Source organism: Barbus barbus (genome assembly GCF_936440315.1).
Source record: "Barbus barbus genome assembly, chromosome: 1".
In the NCBI taxonomy this organism is placed as follows: domain Eukaryota; kingdom Metazoa; phylum Chordata; class Actinopteri; order Cypriniformes; family Cyprinidae; genus Barbus; species Barbus barbus.
Window position 1 is genome coordinate 31,827,311 of NC_136729.1, and position 25,489 is coordinate 31,852,799.

A 25,489-nucleotide genomic window follows, 5' to 3' on the forward strand; every position below is an offset into this window, starting at 1 on the left:
TATGATATAAAAGTTTATTACTGATTAAGACAAATTAATGGGATTTCTACAATGATTTCAGTCTGAATATGAGAAATGATTCCCAATGCAGGGTCCTATACAGATAAAGTACATTTAACAATACATTAAACGATCTAAAAAAAAAAAAATGAATCAGGACGCATTTTATCATTCCTAAATACAGTATACTGAGAAACTGCTGAACTTGTTCTTTATCCTATGAAAACCACCACTTGAAAAGGCAGATGTGGGAAAAAGCTCCAAGTTGGATACTGTTATGTCTCTGGCCTCTACTGTAGATCACAAAGCAAACAGACACCACAAATGTGGACAGACGGAATTCAAAACAATCGTAAGAATCGAAGAACATTCACATTGCTGCCTTTGCAACACAATTTCAATCTAGAGGGTGCTTCATTACAAACCTTACATAAGTACAGAAATAATGTACTCGCATAGTATAAGATTTCAAAGTCATGTTTTAGCACAGTATGCTTTCATTTCATTTTGGAGTCAGAAAAAGAGCTCCTATTAATGCTTGTTTATTTTTTTTTTTAAAAGGAGGGAGAAAAAGTCGTTAGGAAACTCTGCTGCTTCTAGAGTCTTGCGATGCTTTAAGAGATCCTCGGTTCTGTTTGTACCGGATTGCATTTAACCATCCATCTCCACTTGGGAGTTCTCTGTGGCGTCATCCTCAAGGACCTTGGATGGAGTGAGAGGTTCCAGTTGCGAGTCAGTGTTCATAGACTCTATTCCATCAGTTTTACAAAGAAAATCTGAGGGAGTTACACCACCTTTATCTGTGAGGGCAGAAAGGGGGCTGACGGGTGAGTGAGAGGGAAGGCTCTCGGGTGATTCCTCTACTGACACATCATTGGTTGCAGCCTCCACTGTGTCATCCTTCACCTCGTCTGGGTCACATTTTTCAGATCCAAGAACCTCTGACCCATCCTCCGTTATGTTTTCCTTGTTTGGTATAGCTTGTACATCACTGATCTGAATGGGTTCTGTTTCATCTCTAGCCTCAGTATCAGGTTTAATGAGGAGTTGTTTGGAGTTAGCGTGGGTCTCCATTGAACTGGATGAGCTTATGAGGTGTAACAACAAGAGAAAAAGCAAAGAAACATGAATAGACTGACAAGCAATGCTCCTTTAAGATTATAAGATGTAAAATCACCTGACTAATACAAAAGTTTCAGTTTCAGATTTTAGTTACAATAAAAAGGGTAATAAAACTGCTACAAAAAGGTCATATTTCACCTTAAAAGTCAGAAAAAATATTTTGTATGAATACAAAAAATTATGTTTTATGATCATTTGCAAAATTGTATAGCTTTATAACAATTACGACATTTTCATTACTGTAATGTGTTTGGATGTTTTATCAGTTTTTTTTTTATTCCTATTCTTCTCAATATTAAATCTCAGTGCTGTCATTGTCATTGCAGTGAGAAAAATACACTTTAATTTTTGCTCATTGAAATCCCTGCATTAAAGACATTACAACACTACTACTATCATAATGCACACGTTTGCTATTTCCTTTCTCTGCATTACAGAGTGTGTTTATGGTATTATGGTGATAGGAAATGGTCCAAGGAAAAATATAAATTTCTTGTTTTTGAGGGGAAAATCTTAATTTCATTAAATTGGCACTCAACTGACCAACATACAGGTACATAAAAAAAAAATTATCGTAATTATCGAATATCGTGAAAAAAATGGAAACTTTCATATACATTTTAGATTCATTGCATGTAAAGTAAGACATTTCAAAAGTTTTTTTTGTTTTAATTTTGATTAGAGTTTACAGCTCATGAAAGTCAAAATCCAGTATCTCAATATTATAATATTTCCTAAGATCAATCAAAAAAAGTATTTGCAAAGCAGAAACGTTCGAGATCTTTAAAGTAGGCTATGTTCATTTCTGCACTCAATACTTGGTCGGGGCTCCTTTAGCACAAACTCCAGCATCAGTGAGGTGTGGCATGGAACCGATCAGCCTGTGGCTCTGCTGAGGCACTATTGAGTCTTCAGCTAGTCTGTATTGTTGGATCAACTATTTCTCATCTTGCTCTTGAAAATATCCCATAGATCCCATATGGGGTTCAGGTCAGGCATGTTGGCTGGCCAATCAAGCACAGTAATATCATGGTCAGCAAAGCACTTGGAAGTGGTTTTGGCACTGTGTGCAGGTGCTAAAGTCCTGCTGGAAAAGCAAATCAACATCTCCATTGGGGCTTGTATTGATGGTATGTGTGATAAGAGAGAATAAATGCATTCTGACAGTTGTACTCTGTGTGTGAGCCTCGTCAATACAGGGCTGTCGCGATTCGCCGATTTTTAAAAATCGTCTACTTCATTTTCCTCTGGTCGACTAACTTAACCGGCCAAATACCGGAAAGTGGCGCATTTCACGGACGAGTATCCTTAAAACACATTATTAGACTATTTTCCAATAGCACTATATATTAAACCCATTTTAAATAATCTTAATTAAGCATAATTGTGAATTCACAAACGCTATGATTTAATTAAATAATTATATGCAATGCAGTTCTAACAGTATATGTGCTTTAATTATTTCCATGCGTGTAGTTAAGCACGTGCGTCTCACAGAAACTGTTATCATTTACATGTGGAGCGACTCAAACTCATCTCTGCATGTTGTTGCGAGTTTGTGTTTATTATAACCTTCATCTGGGAACGCAACGTGCGCCATTTCATCAGATTTGTAAAGTAAATCATTTATAAATTCACACAAACACAGGAGAATACATCGCAATTTCAAAATAAAAGCTCAAACCCTCACTCTGAGTTTACACGGTTTGATGTCCACATATTCATTTAATTACAGTGGCTGTAGCCTCTCTGTCCTAAAGAAATGGCCAAATATTAAAGATTAAGTGTACGTTTGAATTAAATTGTGATTGGTCAATATTAAACAGTAATATGTAAAAACAATCATCAGGCCGTCGGCGCCCCTGCAGGCCTTTGTTGTAACGCGTAATCTACATTAGCTCTATTGTTTAGAATACATTATGTATTTTAACAGTTTTGTTCAATAAAACCATATGATTTCTTGCTTTTGATACTTTATTTGAACTAATTATTATTGCATCAATACTATTATATGTGTATTTTAAGTAATTTTAAAAGCTATTGTTCACTTACATCTATTTTTATTACCACAAAAAAATTATTACAATTATAGGGCCCTATGAAATCCGTTTTATTTCCAAATTCAGTTTTTTTCCATTTTCATTATTCTGTACTCCGTTTTAATGGTTAAATTAAATTTTATTAAATCAAAAAGCCTGTCTAATTAATTGAGTTTTACAGTTTTATCTGTACCAAATTCTATTTTCCATTATTTTCTGGATTCCATTTTAATTGTTCCATTAAATTTTAATAAATCAAAAGCATCTCCAATTAATTGATTTTATATTTTTTAAAAAAGTGTTTTTTTTTTTTTTTAATGAAATTCTGCACATTTACATTTTTCACCTAAATAAATTCTGGTAAATAATATTTCTGGTAAATACTCCTTTAAAAAGTGTTTTTTTGATTCTAATGTTATTATTATTAGACTAGAACACATGGATTTGTTGTCATTCTTACACTATAATACTGAACTTTGATTTCAGTGATTTGGACTGAGATGGGACACTTGCTTCTTGAACTATGTTGTGCTTTACTTTTGCTTTAAAGGATTTCATAGAAATTTGGATTTCATTTGGTTTAATAAAATATTCTTAAGTAAAATTGTTGATTTTTTTGTGGGAAATTAATCGTTTAGATTAATCGATAAATTAGTCCATAGATTAATCTAAATAAAAATAGTCGTTAGTGGCAGCCCTAATCACCATAAAGCTTGTCATCAGCATAAAGTGCTCCAAAATCTCCTGGTAGACGGCTGCATTGACTCTGGACTTGATAAAACACAATGGACCAACACCAGCAGACGTCACGGCACCCCAAATCATCACTGTCCTTGGAAACTTCAAACTGGACTTCAAGCAGCTTGGATTCTGTGCCTCTCCAGTCTTCCTCCAGACATTGATTTCCAAATGAAATGCAAAATTTAAATTTAACTGAAGAGAGGACTTTGGATCACTGAGCAACAGTCCAGTTCTTTTTCTCCTTAGCCCAGGTAAGACGCTTCTGATGTTGTTTCTGTTTCAGAAGTGGCTTGGTATCCCTTTTCCTGAAGATGTCGGAGCGTGGTGACTCTTGATGCACTGACTCCAGCTTCAGTCCACTCCTTGTGAAGCTCTCCCAAGTGTTTGAATCAGCTTTGCTTGACAGTATTCTTGCGGTCATCCCTGTTGCTTGTGCACCTTTTCCTACCCAATTTCTTCCTTCCAGTCAACTTTGCATTTAATATGCTTTGATACAGCACTCTGTAAACAGCCACAGCTTTCAGTAATGACCCTCTGTGACTTACCCTCTTTGTGGAGGGTGTCAATGATTGTCTTCTGGACCACTGTAAAGTCAGCAGTCTTCCCCATTATTGTGGTTTCAAAGAACAAGAGATACCCTGAATTTATACTGTAGGGATGGTCATTTAATGAAACTCAAATGTAAATATTCTAATATATATTCAGATACTGGATTTTGATTTTCATGAGCTGTAAGCCCTAAGACTCTGAAGATGTCCAAGTATGTAGTGATTCCTCTGTTTTGAATTGATTCTTTGTTTTTTTCAATAAGAAAGAAACAGAACAAACAATACAAATATTCTCCCACTTGCGTTTCAAAGCAACTCGTGAGCTTTTCTTTGTGGTCCACATTAATAAGAATGTTCTTCAGCCTTAATTAATGCAGAAACTCCTGTTTTAATTTAAGCAAGGTCTCCCGAATACCACTTAATAGGCATCCCAATTAGACTAATGAAAAAAACGGATCATTTTTTATAATAACCGATATTTCCAAACAATTCATGGGTCAGAGAGTCTTTTGATAAAACAGGGGCGTGAATACAAAGGTAATTTGTCTCAATCAGGCAAGGTACACTTCCCAGTCTATTTTTACTCTCTTCTCTTGACAGCTCTAACCTCTACATTTAACAAAAATACAAATAAGCATATGGTGTCATTGTACACCAATACATAATGCGTTTAACAATGAGAGCATACCAGAAAGTAGAGAGCAACACCACCGACTTTTTAAAACAGACACAAGCTTTCACAATTAACAACAATGGGATTTTTAAATAGCAAGAAAACCCTAACCTTTTATACAACTTAACTGCATGCAATAAACAACTGAAAACTGATAAATAGCTAAAATAAAATAAAAAATGTCATACCTGTTCATTTCTGATCCTCCATTAGTAACTTAAAAGAAATAAAAAATTATATGCAAGTAAGAAAATCTGACATCACAAAGAAAAAAATATTTTTGCAATTAGTTGGTTGGGCATCATACCTGGGTCCATGATGACCTGGCAGGAGTGGTTCGGCCTGTTGAGCAAATGATCGGTCATCTGGTCAGTGCCAGAGGCGTCTGCCAGAAAGTCACACTTGAGACACACCAGCGTTACACTCCTTTAACAAAAAAAACAAATAAAAACTTTCATTTTCTGCAAGTATCACACAAACAAACTCCTCTATCACAGTTAAGCATCACATCCTAGATCCAAACTTACCGCAAACCACGTGGAGGCTTCCTCACCTTCCCAAACCGTACTTTAGAAGAATTGCTGTGAAACCTGCAAATGAACAGAACACTATCTATAGATCTGATTAAATTCATTTGGAATTGCTCATTCATCCAAGTTTTCCCCTTACCTGACCATATGCTGTCTGAAGGCTTTCTGGCAACTCGATCTGAACTTGCATATATTGCATCTCAGCAATAAAGGATAATGAACATAAGGGTCCATAACCTCTGAGAGACACTCAACACACCTATTTCCTCCACTTGGAAGCCTGTGAAAAATAAATACTTGTTAATATAAAACAATAGGCTGTGACTCTTAACTTCTAATACAACACAATGCAACAGCTGAATCCTAAAGTATACTTGGATGTTACGAGTACGCTAGGCACGCAAAAAAAAACCGGAAGACATTGAACAACGACAACAACTACAGATTCCTGTGCTGATGAGCACTTGTGCGTTCAGTTGTACACATGCACTAAGCGTCTGCATCAAAACTGGAGTATATTTAAGAATCCTCACCTCAAACTTTTAAGCTCATTGTTTTGGTTGCTTCGGTTCCAGCTGAATTGGTTTGTGGTCTTTGCCTTTCCTCCATTTACGTTTGGTTTGGTTGTGTTTGCTGCTATTCTAACAGGTTGTTTGGTCGTTTCAGGACTTGTGGGTATGATGTAGGCTTTGCTTGAAGTTTCACAACCCATCGGTGCACCAGAAATTGAGGCCCGAATCGTCACCTAAAAAGATTAAATAATGCTAATCATTTGTTATTATATTTTCTATTATTTAATGTTGTTTATTATACACTTTAGATTACATGGCTCCTATACAGATTTGTGTTCAAGCCGACCTTGGTTCCTGGAGGCAATCCTTCAAGTTTTCTAGGCTTCCTATAGGTTCGATGGAAGTGTGTCTTGTGTTCCACTTTTTCCTTATAGGTGAGGAAATTTAGTCGGCACTTTCCACATCTTTGAATCCCTTTTTTCTAGAAAACAGAGCAAAATAAATGCATAACATACAAAGTTAAGTGACAAGTTACATACAACAATTAAATTTGTGCATTTAATTTTGATGTTTATTAACAATTACAAAAAAATGTAGTGTTACTTATATGTATATGTATTAGGGGTGGAACGGTTCGCGTAAAAAAAATCTAACCGCACGGTTCTCCACACACGGTTCGGCAGTGAACTTAAATCTGACAAGGCACCTGCAATATGGTTTGTGCACTTAAAAAAAACAAGGTTTGGCTAATGTATGCTTCTGTTGATGGATGGGCATTCTGGCTTTCCTATGCATTACAACAACAGCGAAGAAGAAAAAAAAATAAATAAAGTGGACAAACCATTCACTCTTGTTCAATGCGAATGCAGTATGCTGGAATATGAGCATTTATTCCGTCATCACCCGGGTTGATATCAGTGTTTAAACTAAACTCATGTAAGCTTTTGCCAGAACATTTAAGAGCCAGAGGATGCAAGCTCGCGCGCGCAGCGAGAAGACTTGTGCCTAAACCCGCACCTCAGAACGAGTGCAAATATTAAGCTCTCTCAGAAGTATTGTGTTTGAATGGACAAATTCACAAAAAAATTGTCAAAATGTCCGTCTTGGTAAGTATCCTATAGTAGATATAGCCGGCTGAACGCACAGTGTCAGTGCATTCTCTTAAAGTGACAGCACTTTCTTAATATTAATCAAACAGCAACAACAAAGAAATCACACACTGCTCTTGATTGAATCGCTTTTGTAACTTTAATAAAGATTAATCTTTTATTTATACAGTCAAAACTGCAATGCTGTTTTACATTCGATTACTTTATTAAATTTCTGTACCTAAAAACTAATGCTAGACCTACCTAAGAAAAAAGAAAAACCCCTGAAAATCACTGTTTATTTTATTTGTACCTTTACTCTATTGTATTTATTTGTGCTGTTGCTTGTAGTTAGATTATTCTTGTTTTCTTTTTTATTTGAAAGAATAGTTTTTCCCTAAACATACTGAACTGTACCGAAACCATGACTCTAAAACCGTGATACAAACCGAACCTATATATATATATATATATATATATATATATATATATATATATATACGGTTTTAGAGTCATGGTTTCGGTACAGTTCAGTATGTTTAGGGAAAAACTATTCTTTCAAATAAAAAAGAAAACAAGAATAATCTAACTACAAGCATACATATATATATATATATATATATATATATATATATATATATATATATATATATATATATATATATATATACACACACACACACACATATACTCGGCTATAAACGTCTGTAGGAATGTCTGTACTTCCTCAACAGACAACGAAACAGCCATTTTTTGGTTGTTAAAAGAAAGGTGCGCTCATTCAAAACAGTTGCGCTCGATCATTCGCTGTCTGTGCCGATTTAAATCTAGTGGGTCTGTTGTGTCTCGTGCCGCAAGTTCAATGACGCAGGCAGTGACGATTTTCTCCAGCCAATCAGTGATCAGCAGAGTTTACACGTCACGTTTTGGTAACAGTACAGTTTGCTTGGAACCTCGGCCGAGGTGGTACTAATAAAAAATTACCAGGTACTGTACCCAGTGGAAAACCCCCCAAAAGTGAGACGTACTGAACCGTACCGTGCCGTCCCATGCAGTGGAAAAGCGCCAAAAAAGAACCCAATCAAACATGTGAGAAAAATATTTTCTTTGTCATTTATTTATTGAGAAAAATAATCCAGTGAGATTCACATACTTTTGCAACGCACAGATATGTAGCACTGGATAATTTTTCTCAATAAATAAATGACAAAGAAAATATTTTTCTCTCACTTGTTTGATTGGGTTCTCTTGGTCTACCTTCAGGAGTTACATGAAAATCTGATGATTCAGATTTTCGGGTCATATTTATGCAGAAATATAGAAAATTCTAAAGGGCTCACAAACTTTCAAGCAGCACTGTATATATATATTTTATTTTATTTTTACAAAAAAAATTTTTTACACTTTATTTTTTTATTTCACCACCGCGTGCATTATTGTTTTTGTTACAAATCTTGCTCTTGGCCAATATGACTCGTGGTTAATCTGGTTTGCTGTTGCCAGGGAAAAGCCCGTAAGGAGTAACCAGGGAAGGTGAATAGAGTAAGCCGCCACTGTCAGCCTGTTATATATTGCACCAAGGTGTTCGGCAGACAACCAAATCAATCCAACCTTAGAGTGAGAGCCAATGGGGCAGCACACAAATGAGTTGCACATTGTGCTGACTTCAGATCAGTGAAGTCTCAAGCTCCAAATCCACAGAAAGAGACAGATGATGTCTTATCCAAGAACATGTCAAATTAAATTAGTAAGCAAGAAGTAGGCAATAAATCCATTTCCAAATGGAAACACACACGAGGTAATACACTCACTTGATGTCTCATGTAGTGTTGCATGTACATATGGCCACTGCGAAGGACTTTCAGGCAAAAGGGACAAAGCAGGTCTTTAGTGTTTTCATGAACTGTGCGGAAATGGTTATCCACATCAGAAAAGGAGGAGGACCTGTAGTTGCAAACCTTTAAGAGAATAAAAACAAAGTGAGAACCAAGTATTTGAAATACAAATTATATAAAGCAACGATCAAGTTTTACCTGACAGGCATAGGGCATCTCTCCAGGTTTGTGATTGTCCCTCATGTGCTCCAGAAGCACTTGCTCCGTCTCAAAAGCCAATTCACATATTTTACAGATGGCTGGGGAAAGAAAAGATAACAATACACTTATAATATCTCTAACCCATCAACTTATTCCCCTCTGCTGAAATATTCTCATTTCAATTACAAAATCACAGACTATTTTTACATAACCTCCAATCCTGAAGGAAACTTCCTACATTATTTTGAAAAGCATTTATGATGTGATGGGTGTCCATGTGATTTTGGTCAGAATAAAAAAATATTCAGCAAAAGTCTCTTCCTTTTTTTTTTTTTTTAGCGTTGTTTGTGTAAAATATTAAATTTCATGTGAAATTGATGCTTTATGTATTATATCAATCTCATTCAACCACAATGTCATTCTGTAGCACATGTTTTAGCTAAATGACCTGTGTAGGGGTGTAGGGGTAGTTAACCGTTAGAAATTTGTCAACGAGTAGAGATTTTGGACTATCACTGGTCTCTATCACTGTTCCACACTCATGTGACTTTTTTTTTAATTTAGGCTTTAATTATCGCTCTAATACTGTGAGAACAGCCACATTACAATTATAATGATGACACAGGAATGATATTGTTGGAATTACCTTCGGAACCAATTTTTTCATCTGATGAACAATAAAAACACTGACAGCCAATCAGAATCCGCCTGAATGTAAAAAGCTTGATAATTCAAAGCGGAAGACGACAAACCTGCAACACGCACTTATAACAAACAGAACGTTGGAGTGGACACTAACATAGTTATCATTACAGTTGTTGTTCTTGGTATGAACAAGCCTTTATTCTGGCCAAGAACCACCCATTTAAAAACGAAAAGACTAGTGCTGTCAAACGATTAATCGCATCCAAAATAAATGTGTGTTTACATAATGTGTGTGTAGAGTGTATATTTATTATGTATATATAATTACACACACGTACATGTATACATAAGAAAAATACATTTTAAAATATTTATATATCTCATCAAATATATGAATATAAATATATACTTGGAAATAAATAGAAATGTTATCAAAATATATACTGTATGTGTGTGTATTTATATATCCATAATAAATATACACAGTATACACACACATTATGTAAACAAAAACTTCTATTTTGGATGCGATTAATCGTTTGAAAGCACTAGAAAAGACTCTGTGACTGAAATGTTGTGACTTACTGGTGGACTCGAAGGGACTGTGGGCGCTCTCTATGTGACACTGCAGTTGAAAAGGAGTTGAATACTGTCGGTAACAATGTTGACATGTAGTGTGACTCTCCCAGCTCTCGCTGTTCTGCTTCTCCAACTCGAGGTGATGTTTCATGTGGTTCATGAACCTGAGTGAGAGGAAAAAGAACAAAGGGATGAGGAGGAGCAAAGAATGGCATTACAAACGAATACGGGTGGCATTCTCACTAGGGCCCTGTCCCGAATGAAACACTGCATGTGCACTTGCGGTCTTACAATGGCCACCACATGCACGTGTTCGCTAAGTCTACAAGACCGTAGGGTGTCGTAATTTTGGCCCCTTTGCGGCCGCCATGCATCCTTTCATCCGCACTTCTGCCGAGCCTGCACTGGGGCGAGCTTCACAGCAGACTTCTACCCGACATTCAAAGCGGCATTACGTCATAAAAGTGCAGACTTAGTGGAAGACCGCAAGGGTTTAGGGTGCCATTTGGGACAGGGCCAAACTAATTTTCAGTTTACAAAGTTGTTGCAGGATAAGAGAGCCACATCTCTCACCAGGTGGGCATTAGCCCCAGCGACCAACTCCTTGCTAAGTTATTGACCCTGACATTCAAAATTATCACTCACAGAGGGGCAGACTCTAGACCCCAAATTTTATTTTAATTTACAAATGCAAAGCCACATACCACAAACGCTGCTTGTTATAGATGGTTGGTGATTGTGTAAGGGATCTTTCCTTAAATAACCAATAAAATAAATAAATTATGTTCTCTCTGAAGCTTCAGCAAAGCCTTGAAAGGATTGATAAACAATCACAAACATTCACAGACTAAAGAAACTCAATTAAATTAAACCCAATGAACATCCACACAATGTTTATGTTCGTGCAGCACTCATGCACCTATTTTGGCAAGTTTCTTGTGACAGATGATTTGAAAGAAGTGTCAGAGTCATTAAGTTAGGGGTGGGCGATATGGGAAAAATATCATATCACGATTTTTTATAGAAATATCACGATTCACGATTTTTATCACGATTCTTTGTTAGTTTTACTATTTTGGTTTTACAAGTTGTCTGAGCATTACAGCCAAACTAGAAAGACAAAGATGCATGGCAGATATTTAGGCCAAAGTGGGCGAAGATAAAAAATCTTTGTCATTATTTTATTTTTCTTATTAAAAAATAAGAACAAAGATGCACATTACAAATACACATAATATACAAATAAAACAAACAGTGCTTTATTTCCAGGTACAATAGGTGTATTTAGCAGAGCATTCAATGAAATTGAATGAACAAATATAAAAATAAAACACTAGATAGACTGATTCCTAAAGCAACTGTATTAAAGTTTTTCAGTCAAGAATAGTGAGTGATTTTTCTATTTTGCGTTTTGTTGTTTTGTTAACATTAAATGAATAGTTCCCCCACAAATTAATATTCTGTCATCTGTCTGTCAATTCTGTCATAATGTTGTATTTTTATACCATCATTTACTCAAAAGTTGTTTTAAACCGGAATGAGTTTCTTTCTTGTGCTGAACATTTATAAATGCTATTTTGAAGAAGGTGGAAAACCAAACAGTGGTCCTCAGTGACTTCCATAGGATGTTTCTTTCCTACTATCAAAGTCAATGTGGACCAGCAACTGTTTGGTTTTCCACTGAGTAAATAATGACAGAAATTAAATTTTAGGGTGAACTATCCCTTTAATGACAGTCGGCAGCACGTTTAGTGTCCTGTCCCTTTAAGAGCTGCAAGCATCTAACAGGCACGCATCCGTTTCTCTCTTAACTATTTACTTTCATTTTAGAGATAACCAACTCAGTCTGTATGTAAACCTTGTGTGTTTTGACAGTATTAGCGCAAAATATAACTTAGTTGAGTAATCAGGCGCTGTTAGACAGGCGTTTTAGTGCGCGTGCTTCAGGTGTATGCGCTCAGAACAAGCGCAGGTCAGACCAGCGCGCGAATTAAACATTTAACCAGCAAGGCTTGTATGCAAATAACGTTAATGTACTTTTGCGATCGCGAATAAGTGCAGTGTCCTGTCTGAGTAACTCTACTGCTGTATGTCGTGTTGTACAGTATATAGAGACGGCGGCGCCAGAACTGTATTTGACAATGTGCGCCGTAGCGCGATACTACGATATTTCTTAAAAAGCAGATCGTGGAGACATTTTTATCGTCCACGATCAAAAATCGTCATATCGCACACCCCTACATTAAGTCTGTCACATCTTATCTATTCTGTTTGTGCGTGCAGAGATTTCTGTATAAAAAGTCAGTAGGTGTGACACCCACAACCAAAAAGTCAGCTTGTGGTGAAAGTCAGAAGGCATTGGGTACACCTGCAACATTCAACATTAATGATACTCTTTAAGGTAAATGTCCTGCTCCACAAACAGCCGCCGTCTTGGGAGAACTCAGTCTGACACAAGCGGGACCGCCGTTGACAAAGGTGTGACAACTAAACAGGAAAGCCTATGATGTGCGAGGAAGTGAATGTCAAACAGATGTATAACATTCAAACATGTAAACCACTACAAAGTGTCTGCTCTCTCAGGAGTGGAGTTTCCTTTTGCTTTTCAAAAGGCACCTAAAAATAGACACACAACATCCTTTGAGAATCACACAGTTTCAGATGTTGCAACCGAAGTTCACATCCTATTTTTGATCCGGGTCATATAGATGTCTATAGATTACACTGGATTTTCAAGTTACAAATGAGCAGTACATGAACTATCAACTCATCATAAACCGTAATTCATCAAACACGTCTGAAGGGAAGGGAAAATGCCAAAGTTAAAGTAGCTAATGTTCAGCGTCCTTTGGGAATACAAAATAAAACTCATGCGCAGTTAAATATAATTAGCCAAATTACAAACACACACCATTAAAAGTCACCTTTGAACAGTACGAGGCCTGTGCTTGTGTACTCAAGAAGTGTTTGAGCTCTCAAGGGTTTTCAAGAGATTAATTAGCAAATATTCTACTTAAAGTTCATGTTCTAACTGTGCATAATAGCCATTATAATACCGGCAATTATACTGCGCTGCTTCTTTGTTTAATGATGTGATGCGCAGGCTGCCTCTATCCTCTCTGCCTCACCTGCCATTGGTGCCCTGACGTTGAGCGGACAATTTTTCAGTCAGCACGTTCTGCAACCTCAGCTTCCCTAATAGGGATTTTTATGCAGCTGAACTGTGACCCCCGCCACCAGAACTTGGGGTGCGCTGCAAACGCGCCTCCCCATTAAAAGGAGCTTACTGAGGCTTTTCTCATGCCGTGGCTGAGTAAAGTTATTTAATCACAGGAACAGTTCTTATAGCAGCCAAACTACCCTCCATTATTCATCTGGGGCCCCTAGAGGGAATGGGGGTCTGATAATGTCATCCATCTGAGGGGGAATCCAGTGATGGGGTCTCTCTCTTTCTCCAACTATCGCTCTCTCCATCTCTGGGCTCCTGTAGTTAATGGCTCTCATGAGCAATGTTCCGTCTAAATCACATGTGTGATGTTGCTCCCTCACAGACCAAAACAATTACACAAAAAAAGCAGACTTAAATGACTGGGACGGTTTGAATAGTTCATTCGTGACAAACTAAATTGCAGCTACCCTGACTAAGGTCTATAGAGCTTCAACCACCTCTGCACCTGGCTGATTAAAGATGGTACTTCACAAAATGTGTAACCTGATAGGTTTTTGCATAATTAACACTCAAACAAATACCTGATATTGTTCTTGAGCATTTTTAAACAGCTGTTGCACTTGAAGGTGGTGTTGGACTTGAATTTGGGAATCAGAGATGGATCCCCTTCACATTTCCCGTAGTAGAAGTCTGAAACCAGCATGATGAGTTTGCCTTTGTCAGACTCATAGACTTTCGGTGCACTGGCTTGTTTGTCAGGCTTCGATGTTGAGGGGAACACAGAGTCTAATAACTCAGGGCAGCACAGCTGAAAAAAAGAGAAAAGTGTCATAACATCTCAATGCTGCTTTTCAGCTGAGGAATCAATAAAGTATATCTGTCTCTACATCAGGAGGTGGCAGCATTTTTTAAAATGAAGTGCCATTTTTAATTTTCTAGTTAATCAGTCAATCATCGGAGGCTCAAACAAACTAACCTAGATATTCTGTTTACCATAGTTGATGTGCTCTATGTATGTACATTGTCAATGTTTGTGTGTTAATAAATGCCTAAATTAAATCTGTTCATCATAAAGTGATCACTCATTAGAAGACATGGATTATTTATGGTCCAAAGATTTATGCAAGTTTTATGAGTTTAGAAAAAAAACCAGGCTGAATAATTGATAGAATTTTCATTTTTGGGTAAATTATCCCTTTAAGAAAATGTCATCATTTAAAACACTGCACAAGATGACATCTCATTTATGCAATTAATTATTCCGAGAGCTACAAAAATGACAGATACACATAGTAAAACAAATAGCACACTGCCATTTACTTGGTTCAGTTGGAGTGTTTGGCTTCCCACACAGCTCATAACTACAGTGTCGTGAAAAGGTTTTTGCCCCCTTCCTGTTTAATTTTTTGCACGTCACTTAAAAGATTCAGATCAATCAAATTTTAATATTACACAAAGATAACTCGAGTAAATACAAAATGCAGTTTTGAAATGATGATTTCATTTATTAAGGGAAAAAAGCTGCCCTAACCTGCCTGGCACTACGTGAAAAAGTAATTGCCCCCTAAATCTAATAACTGGTTGTGCCACCCTTTGCAGCAACAACAACTGCAATCAAGCGTTTGCGATAACTGGCAATGAGTTTTTCACATCGCTGTGGAGGACTTTTGGCCCACTCTTCTTTGCAGAATTGTTTTAATTCAGCCACAGGGGAGGGTTTTCAAGCATGAAAGGACTGTTTAAGGTCATGCCACAGCATCTCAATCGGATTTAAGTCTGGACTTTGACTTGGCCACTCCAAAACCTTAATTTAGTTTTTCTTGAGCCATTCAGGAGGTGGACTTGCTGGTGTGTTTGGGATCATTGTCCTTCTGCATAACCCAAGTGCGCTTGAGCTTGAAGTTTTATGCCAGATGTAACGGGACACACACCTTCCAAAAAGTTCAACTTTTGTCTCATCAGTCCACAGAATATTTGCCCAAAAGTCTTGGGGATAATCAAGATATTTTTTGGCAAATGTGAGACGAGCCTTTGTGTTATTTTTGGTCAGCAGTGGCTTTTGCCTTGGAACTCTCCCATGGATGCCATTTTTGCCCAGTCTCTTTCTTATTGTTGAATCATGAACACTGACCTTAATTGAGGTAAGTGAGGCCTGAAGTTCTTTATATGTTGTTTAGGGTTCTTTTATGACAGTTTATCACAGTTCTTTAATGATTTAACAGGAGGGGGCAATTAATTTTTCACATAGGTCCAGGTAGGTTTGGAAAGCTTTTTTCCCCTTAATAAATGAAATCATCATTTAAAAACTGCATTTGTATTTACTTCTTTTAAACGTGACAAATATGCAAAAAATTTAAATGAAAAAAAAAAACAGGAAGGGGGCAAAAACCTTTTGGCAGTACATAAAACTGTCTGCAGGCCGATGAAGACGACACACTACAGATGTAATAACGTTTTTTTTTTTTTTTTAAATACTGAGATGTCACGCTGCCTGACTGAATTCGATAAAGCTTTTGCTAACACAAGAAACAAAAACGATAAAGTAAAACATACCAACCTTCATATGATTTTTTAAAGGCTGAAAGCCAAACACATTCTGACACCTTGGACATTTCTTTTTGAAGGGGAAATCATATTCTCCAGCTGTCAAAGAAGGAAAAAAGATTAAAAGATGAACAGAGATTGTTGCTTCTGGAAATTCTGCAACACACTGGCCAAAAACCTACCCATGTCAAGCTTACCTCCTTTGGACCCACTGTTGTTTGTGTCATTTATCATTGTGCCATTATCTGTGGGTCATAAAAAGAAACATCCCATCAAATCTTCATCTTCAAAGAAAAAAACTTTTTAAAAAGTTCACAAACGCTTCACATCTTTCAGAAAAGTGAGGGCCCTTGGGATTTTGGTGTATTTTTTCAATTTTTTTTTTTTTTTTATTGTAGCTTAGTACATAGACAACAAATAAATCCAATTTTGTTGCCGTTGTGTCTAATTGCAATTCCAAAAATTATGGTTGTAATTTCAAACCTTGTTTATAATCCTTTCACTTCAGTAAATAACACTAAACTAGAAAACAGATCTACTGGTAAAAGTAGTGGATACACTGATATAGCTTATCCATCCACACACGGGCTTACCTTTGCTGTTCATAGTTTGCAGGGATACATTTTTTTGTTTAGCTAGTGTTGCTGGGATGACGCCTGTTGTGTTTTGAGATCCTAAAGTAGTGCGGGACTGAGAAGAAAGGTTAGCTGGGGCTTGTACATTGGACAAGGTCACCACATTGTCCTGGATATGCTGCACTTGAGGCCTATGAATGACCCCTGCCTTTGGTGTGACAGCGACTTGGGGCAATATCTGCTGACCTGCTGCTTGAGAAACAAACACAAAGTAATGAAGGACACACATACTCACTAATTAGCATGCACTACCACTCATATACTTTTAAAGAAATTATTCCTTATTTAACAAGGACACAAACAAACCAAAAAAGGGAATGTAAAAATATGTAATTTTACAAAAAAAAATTACTTCAGATAAATAATATTCGTTTTAGTTACAATCAAAATCATAAAAAAAAGTACCACGATTTCCACAAAATATTAAATAGCACTGTTTTCAACAATGATGATAGCAATAAAAAATGTTTCTTGAGCAGCAAATCAGACTATTAGAATTATTTCTGCAAGAACATGTGACACTGAAGACTGGAGAAATGTCTGCTGAAAATTCAGCTTTGCCATCACAAAAATAAATTACATTTTAAAATATATTACAATAAAAAAGTTATTTTAAAAGGCAATAATTTCACTGTTTTGATTGAATTTTTTAATGTTTCTCAAGATAGCGCCGCGCATGGCAGCCATTGCGCTTGGCTCTCCAGTTGTTTTAGTGTTTTTGTTTTTTTTGCTGAACATTCGGCAGAACACACCACAAAATCACCAACCGGTTTTCGATTATTTGTATGTTTTGCTGAACATATATAGTCGGCAGAGCTGCAGTGCTTTTTAGACGTTTCAGGACGCGCAGACAGGGGAAGCGAGCCGGCACGCTCGTGAAGCTCAGATAGCGTGGATTTCGAATGCATCCATCTGGCTAATCTCCGCTCTCTACCCAACAAAACGGACAAACTCCTTCTGCTTTCCCGGTTAAACAAGGACTTTTCAAACTCTGCTGCCCTGTGTTTCACGGAACCCTGGCTGAATGACGCCATCCCGGACAGCGCACTTCATCTGCCGAGCTTTCAGCTGATCAGAGCAGATCGAGACGCGGAATCAACAGGGAAATTGCTTCTACATTAATGAAAGGTGGTGTACAGATGTAGCCATGTTAAAGAAGATGTGCTGTTCAGATCTAGAAACGCTTTTCATAAACTGTAAACCTTTCTACTCGACGCGGGAGTTCTGCTCGTTCATTCACATGAGTTTCTACATTTCACCGCAAGAGCAAGTGAGCTCAGCTTTACAGAAACTCACTGATCAGATCACAGCCACAGAACAACAACACCCGGACTCCGTTTTAATCATTCTAGGGGACTTTAATAAAGCAAATCTCTCCCGTGAACTGCCAAAATACAGACAGCATGTTACATGTCCCACCAGAGACAGTAATATACTGGATCACTGTTACACAACAATAAAGGACGCATATCACGTCAGTTAAACCTGTATTACGGACTGTAAAGAGATGGACTAATGAAACAGAGCGGGTTTTACAAGCCTGTCTCGACCTTACTGATTGGAGTGTTTTTGAAGCTGCTGGAAACAATCTGGACAAGCTCACAGAGACTGTAACATCTTATATCAGTTTCTGTGAGGATATATGCATTCCTACCAGGACTCATCTAAATTATAACAACGACAAACCATGGTTCACTGCTAAACTCAGACAGCTCCATCAGGCCAAAGAAGATGCTTGCAGGAATGGGAGATCAGAGTGGCAAAGAGGAATTATTCCGATAAGCTAAGGATCCAATTCTCTTCCAGTGACACGGCTTCAGTGTAGAAAGGTCTGAAAGACATCACCAATTACAAGACACCATCCCCCAGCACTGTGGAGAATCAACAACTGGCAGACGATCTGAATGAGTTCTACTGCAGGTTTTAAACACCATTCACACCTCCTGCAACCCCCCTCTCCCCCACACCTGAACTGCAGATAAGAGAAGATGACGTGCGCCAGGTCTTCAAAAAGAATAAGAAAAGGAAGGCACCAGGCCCAGATGGTGTGACACCAGCCTGTCTGCAATCCTGTGCTGACCAGCTGACCCCCATCTTCACACAGATCTTCAACATATCACTGGAGCTGTGTGAAGTCCCCTCATGCTTCAAACGCTCCACCATCATCCCCGTCCCAAAGAAACCCAAGACAACAGGACTTAATGACTACAGACCTGTGGCTCTAACATCTGTGGTCATGAAGTCATTTGAAAAACTGGTCTATGTCTGAAGGACATCACTGGACCCTTACTGGACCCCCTGCACTTTGCCTACAGAGCAAACAGGTCTGTGGATGATGCAGTCAATATGGGACTGCATTACATACTGCAAAACCTGGAAAGACCAGGGGCTTATGTGAGGATCCTGTTTGTGGACTTCAGCTCGGCCTTTAACACTATCATTCCAGACCTCCTCCTGCCCAAACTAACTCAGCTTTCTGTCCCCACCTCCATCTGTCAGTGGATCACCAGCTTCCTGACAGACAGGCAGCAGCTAGTGAGGCTGGGAAAATACACATCCAGCACCCGTACGATCAGCACTGGAGCTCCTCAGAGCTGCATTCACTCCCCACTGCTCTTCTCTCTGTACACCAATGACTGCACATCTAAAGACCCCTCTGTCAAGCTCCTGAAGTTTGCAGACGACAACCCACTGATCGGCCTCATCCAGGATGGTGACGAGTCTGCTTACAGACAGGAGGTTAAGGAGCTGGCTGTCTGGTGCGGTCTTAAAAACCTGGAGCTCAACACACTCAAAACTGTGGAGATGATCGTGGACTTCAGGAGAAACCCCCCTGCACTCCCCCCACTCACCATCATGAACAGCACTGTAACAATACTGGAGTCATTCAGATTCCTGGGCACCACAATTTCTCAGGACCTGAAGTCGGACATTCACATTGACTCCATTGTGAAAAAAGCCCAGCAGAGGTTGTACTTCCTTCGCCAGCTGAGGAAGTTCAACAAACCACATGAGCTGCTGAAACAGTTCTACTCCACCACCATTGAATCCATCCTCTGCACTTCAATAACTGTATGTTTCTGCTCAGCAACCAAATCTGACCTCAGAAGACTACGGAGAGTAGTCCGGACTGCTGAGCGAATCATTGGTACAACCCTCCCCACTCTCCAAGAACTGTACTTATCCAGAGTGAGCAAAAGGGCTGGTAAAATCACTCTAGACCCCTCACATCCAGCACACTCTCTCTTTGGACTGTTACCGTCTGGTCGACGCTACAGAGCTCTGAGCACCAGAACGACCAGACACAGGAACAGTTTCTTCTCTCAGGCAATCCATCTCATGAACATTTAAACAATAAACATACAACACTATCATACTTTTTATTTTAATTTAACACACTTATTAAATTTCAAATTTGCACTTAATATACCTGTACTGAATTGTCTATTTTGTGTATTCTGTTTGTGCTATTTTGCATATTGTCCATTTTGTATATTTGTACATTATTATTATTATTTTATTTTTTTAATTATTATTATTATCTGTGTCCTGTCCTGTCGCTGTCATTCTGTCGTACTGTGGAGCTACTGTCTCTAAAACAAATTCCTCGTATGTGCAAACATACCTGGCAATAAAGCTAATTCTGATTCAAATAAATGTATTTCAAAAACGTTTAAAAATCTTACCAACCATAAACATTTGAATGGTAGAGTAGCAAAAACAAAAAAATCTACACAGACACTTATACCTGGCACAACCGTGAGAGTGGTTCCTGGTGGATACTGTGAACCAAAAGAGCTGATGAACGAGGTGCTGCTGTTGAGGTTCTGTGGTGATGCCACAATGTAACCCTGGTGAAATTATAATAAAATAAAAAAAATAAAGATTCAATACCCTCATTAAATTCAGCGTATGAACACACACATTAATAAATCTAAATTGAATTCATGCATGTTTGTTATGATTAATGTAAAATGCAACCCTATTGGGAAGAAGCCTTTGGCTACTATTAGCAGAAAGTGACTCTATCATAGTTCTTAGCATCTGTTAAGCTCAGCTTTAACCTGAGAAAGTCAAAGAAAAGTGAAGTTACCTGATTGTTAATAATGATGGGTTGAGGAGCTGTTTGAGGTCCTAAAGTTGCGTTGATAGGGATGAGGATAGGATTTCCTCCTGATGGAGCAGCACCTCTGACCATGATAGTAGGACCTGTAGCCACCCTAGCGGGGTTCGGCGGAGCTTGCGGAGTCTTTTGTGATGATGCCAACGTTGAAGGTTTTTGAACCGGGACATTTCGCTGGTTCTGTTGGTTAACAGCACCTAAACATCACAAGAAACAATGAGCAAACAATCTTAAGTACAAGATCAGAAGAGAAGTGTCAGCGTGCCTAAAAGAGAGTCATACCTTGTCTTGTGTTGGCCGAAGGCTTGGAGCTACAGATTTCACCGACAAATATTGGTTCATCATCATCGTCATCGAGATCTATCAGATTGATTTCTGGAACTGTCTTCTGCCACGGCTCCAACTCCTCCTCTTCACACTCCATAAACAGCTCAGACATCTAAAAGAAAGCCAAAGATATCAGTGCAATACTGTGGTTACTGAAATTATACCAACAAGCCACAAATTACATCATAATCTGGGTTTAGACATACCAGCACAATTACACCTCGATAAAAACTATCTTAAACTTGAGAGATAATTGAGAAATTATCTTTGCATCCAACAGGAAAAGATATATCCAGACCTATTAATGTTCAGATTAAAAACCCAACTATTGTGATGCAAAACCTGTGACTGTTACTGCGGGCACAGACCGGCTAATATGCTAACTCAGATTCCGACCATTTACTCCTAGCTAATACTTGCAGTCATGAACGAAGTGCGTAAATGCTAAGAAATCAGTAGCATTCACACGTCGACATAGATCTAGCACATTATTCCTAAATCCACTAGCAGGCAAGGTCGGCTCTGTCTGAATGCTAACATGCTAAAAAGCAAGAAAAATAGCAAGCGGCTGCAGAGAGAAACGGCAAATCACACAGAAAACCTTTACTGGCTTTGTTATGATAACACACAAGCAAATATTTCGGATTAAAAAAGCGAAACTCGGTTTTACCTTTTAAAATCTCGGATTATTTACAAACAACATCAGTGTTGGTTCAGACACGCTCACAGCGGCTTGAAGCGCGGAGGCTCATGGGAAATCAGAGGGCTATTGTTGAGACCAAGAACCTCACGTCTCTCACAGAACCAAGACTTTTGTTCTGTTTTAACACTTTAAACAGTCCCAGTTTAGGACAACATTAAAATACAGAACATAAAGCATTCATAATACATTTTGAGTCAGACATTAAAAACTACATCAAAACAAAGACAAACGCAGTATAAATTACAGAGCATGTAGTTGAGTTTAAGACTTACATCGTGGTACTTTATAGTAAAATTGCATCATATTTGCAAACATTTGAAGTAAACTAATGGATGTTAACGTAAAACAACAAATAACACTAGAATAACATCAGAAAATTATGAGTAATAATTCAATGGTGATAAACTGAAGCATAGTAATAATATTTAATTCACTTCTGTTAGGAGTTCAATTTGACAAGCAGCAATTTAGGCAGTTTTGTCTGGCTTCTGTTTATTTTGACCAACAGGTGGCACTATGAGTATTGTGATAGGTCAGGAATGCAGGCCCTTTATAAATAATGAGTGTCATCATCACCAACAGATGAGACATCTCGTTCTTTCATTCAGAAAGTTTGGAGGGAAGGGAGTTTTAAGAGTTTTTTTTGTTTTGGATGGCATATGTTGTACATCTGTAAGCTGTTTTGGGTTAGTGATGTTAAACTGTGCAGCCCTTTGTTCTGTAGTACAGGCAATTGTTTTGTGGTGTCTTGAACTGGTTAATGTTTGAATGAACATAATGATATACACGTTCCCCCTGTTCTTGTACTGAATATCACTATTTTAGATATCAGTGAATATAAAGGTTATGTAAGCGTATTGTAATTTTTATATACAGCATCCTATCATAATTAATTATCAAGATCAACTCATTATTAATATGCACTGTAGTTAGTTGTAGAGTACTGTGGAATATGTTAAGTGTTAATTTTATGGCAAACTTTCTATAGGGTAGTACAGTTAAGCACCCTTCATTATTGACAACCCAGAGAGACATATGTAAACAATAGTATTAAATGGTTATGGGTCCTTTTAAAACAGACTAAACAACTATTCCTATATGCAGCTTATTTATTGCTTTCTTCCTCTTTGCAAATTTAATTTGCGCTAAAGTTTGGGGATGATACTGGTCTTCTGAATTCTGTTAAAGGATTGGTAGAGCCCACATAATCACTGTTACAGAGTTTTGACATTAAGATATAGTAAAATAGTAATGAAGGAAAACATGTTTTAATACAAATAGGATTCAAGGATTCAGTCATTACAGTTGTAATATTTCAAAGAATATATTTGATAAATCTCATTAGTCAAAAATTAACAATAGCAACAACAGCAATAATAATATCAGATTATTTCAAACATTATAGTTTTTACTTTTTATTATTATTCATAGTTCATCATATCATATAATTCTATATGCATATACTATATTTTGCACTATTATTTTCATGCAGTTGCACTGTAGCCTATTCTTGATGTTCCATTGGTTGCTTTGGCACATTTTAAAAAAAAAAATCTAATTCTGAGGATGAAGGAAGGAAGAAATGTGTGGTGATCAAAGTTAGGTCTTCTTATATAAGGTTTGAAAGGAAGAATAGCAATGTCCATAAGTCGACATAGACATAGTTTTGAGAGAGTGTGCACTAGTTCAAACGGTCTCCAGAGCATTTATGCTGCTGCACTTGTTCCAGCAGAACACTTAATGCAGCTAAAATTATGTATTCCATGCTTTAAATATGCTCAGTTTCTCCCTACTAATAATACACGTAACAAACGAAGCCCACATTTACGTGGAGGGAGTTGGGAGGTAAACCAAACTGATTTTAGGAGGTGCTCCAGTGGTCCTTTACTCCCCTAGCAAGGTTGTGTGTCAGGCTTTATGATTCGCCACACACGGTATTCATCCGCGCTGCTGAAGAACAGTCAAGTCTACGGCGCTGGCGGAAGGACACACTTTCAGACCTCATAGTCGTGCTTCGGTTATCGCCAAGCAAAAATGTCTGCCTAAGGGAAACGCGCAAGTTATATAGTGGATATTTGCAATATACAATCGCGACAGATACCGATTTCATTATTTTTCCTACGCGAAACAAGGACACCTACGCCGTCACTGGCACACCCGATCGCCCTAGTTGGATTTTTGGCAACAAAACAGGTAAAATATTGCACAGAGTTTGTGAGAGGTTTCGGACTGGGTGAAATAAGTTGGGATAGAAGAAAAGACAGGAGCCGATGTGGAGCGAAAGGGGTCGGCATTCGCTTTCAGCTTGACACCTCGCTGTTCATTCTCCGCGATAAAATGTGTGTTATGTCAGTGCTAATGGTCGGTTTTCGCTTAATCGTTTCATGGTGGCACCATTATTGTGAATAGGTTAACTGGCAATTAGCGAACAACAACAGCAGCGGCGTTGTTTGTTTGTATCAATTCTGCAGTAATGCAACAATAAAAGTGTGCAGCGGCTGATGTTTTGACAGCGCGTGAGCGTTCATTCTACCTCGTGACTTTTGATATGTTCAAGAATCAAACACATGCGGTTGAAAAATGATGCTGCGGGTCCATGTGTGTGACACCACCGAGCACAGCGTCCTTCTCAACATGTCCACGTTTGGTCATCCCAAAAACCCCATTAGATCTGCTCTCTAACATAATAATAAAACATGTGTCCGCTGTGTCACCTCGTGTCATGCGATTGCTATTGTTTACAAAAATAAATTCCCTAACCTCGTCTGAAACTGTCAGTAATACGAGGCTGGGGAAGAGGGGCTCTTGGGTCTGTCTCTCAGGAGCTTTTTATTTATTTATTACTATTTAACGGTTAACACACAGGTTTTGATCAAGGACAACCAGGTCCTTCGATAGCCCAAGGTTTCGGAAGAGCGCAAAGTTAGTTCTGCTAAAAGACTGGAGATGGGGATGTTTAGCAAATGTCAAGCTGCGGATGTTCACCGATGTCATTTGCATAAACTGTGCTGGCTAGCATGAAGCTTCAGCACACATCAGGCTCTCAGATTGAGGGGAATGATGTTTGTGTTTTGTAGATTTAGAAAAGGATCGTAAGGATGAACCCTCAGCAGCGGACTGCCGCTATCGGGACGGACAAGGAGCTGAGTGATCTGCTGGATTTCAGCGCGGTAAGACATTAATCAATTATTTTACCTCCTCAGGACTCTCTTCCAGCTCTTCTCATTGGTTCAGTCACTCACTTGTAATATGTGTATTATTAAAGTTGAAGTATTACTTTTTATGTTGTGAGTATTTGTTTATTTTTCTCCCAATTATATGACAAACAAGACACATACATATTTATACATGCATTTTGTAAAATATTTTAGAACATGTAATATATTAAACATGCACTTGTTTTTTGCATATGTTTTTTTTTATATTCATTAAACACGAGACACTGTTTGTGTAATGTTAGTACCGCAGTATTTCA

The 25,489-nt window shown here is 37.9% G+C and overlaps 2 protein-coding genes across 7 annotated transcripts in view; one reads left to right on the forward strand and one right to left on the reverse strand.

Moving 5' to 3' along the window:
- Positions 1-22,063, reverse strand: LOC306886507 (zinc finger protein 280C-like). Of its 2 annotated transcripts, none has more exons than XM_079443662.1 (18): positions 21,982-22,063; positions 21,267-21,423; positions 20,955-21,181; positions 20,610-20,712; positions 16,820-17,050; positions 16,424-16,471; positions 16,240-16,325; positions 14,264-14,490; positions 10,520-10,677; positions 9,287-9,387; positions 9,065-9,211; positions 6,512-6,646; positions 6,187-6,398; positions 5,793-5,933; positions 5,651-5,713; positions 5,431-5,549; positions 5,312-5,339; positions 1-1,087 (listed from the first exon to the last, which is right to left on the reverse strand). In XM_079443662.1, the coding sequence occupies exons 2-18, from the start codon at positions 21,421-21,423 to the stop codon at positions 652-654; spliced, it is 2,619 nt and encodes an 872-aa protein (XP_079299788.1). In that variant the 5' UTR covers positions 21,982-22,063; the 3' UTR covers positions 1-651. The 2 variants fall into 2 exon arrangements, with proteins under 2 accessions (XP_079299788.1, XP_079299787.1); XM_079443661.1 differs by having other exon boundaries at positions 16,409-16,471.
- Positions 22,064-24,004: 1,941 nt separating this feature from the next.
- The window catches only part of LOC306870960 (transcription factor 12), a 110,901-nt gene continuing 109,416 nt past the window's right edge, over positions 24,005-25,489 (forward strand). For 2 of the 5 annotated variants that reach the window (XM_079418574.1, XM_079418576.1), the window contains exons 1-2: positions 24,005-24,207; positions 25,092-25,184. In XM_079418574.1, coding sequence (XP_079274700.1) covers positions 25,113-25,184 — 72 coding nt within the window. In that variant the 5' untranslated portion in view covers positions 24,005-24,207; positions 25,092-25,112. Of the gene's footprint in view, positions 24,208-25,007; positions 25,185-25,489 lie in introns of those variants that run through there. The other 3 variants (XM_079418575.1, XM_079418577.1, XM_079418578.1) reach the window with 2 other exon arrangements.

Coding starts and splice junctions, on each gene's coding strand:
- LOC306886507 (XM_079443661.1), bottom strand. CDS start 21,423: ATGTCTGAGCTGTTTATGGAGTGTGAAGAGGAGGAGTTGGAGCCGTGG. Junction 17,051..20,609: donor CACTCTCACGGTTGTGCCAG/GTATAAGTGTCT, acceptor TTTCTCAAGCAG/CAGGTCAGCAGATATTGCCC. Junction 14,491..16,239: donor CTTTAAAAAATCATATGAAG/GTTGGTATGTTT, acceptor TCTTTTTTTCAG/CTGTGCTGCCCTGAGTTATT.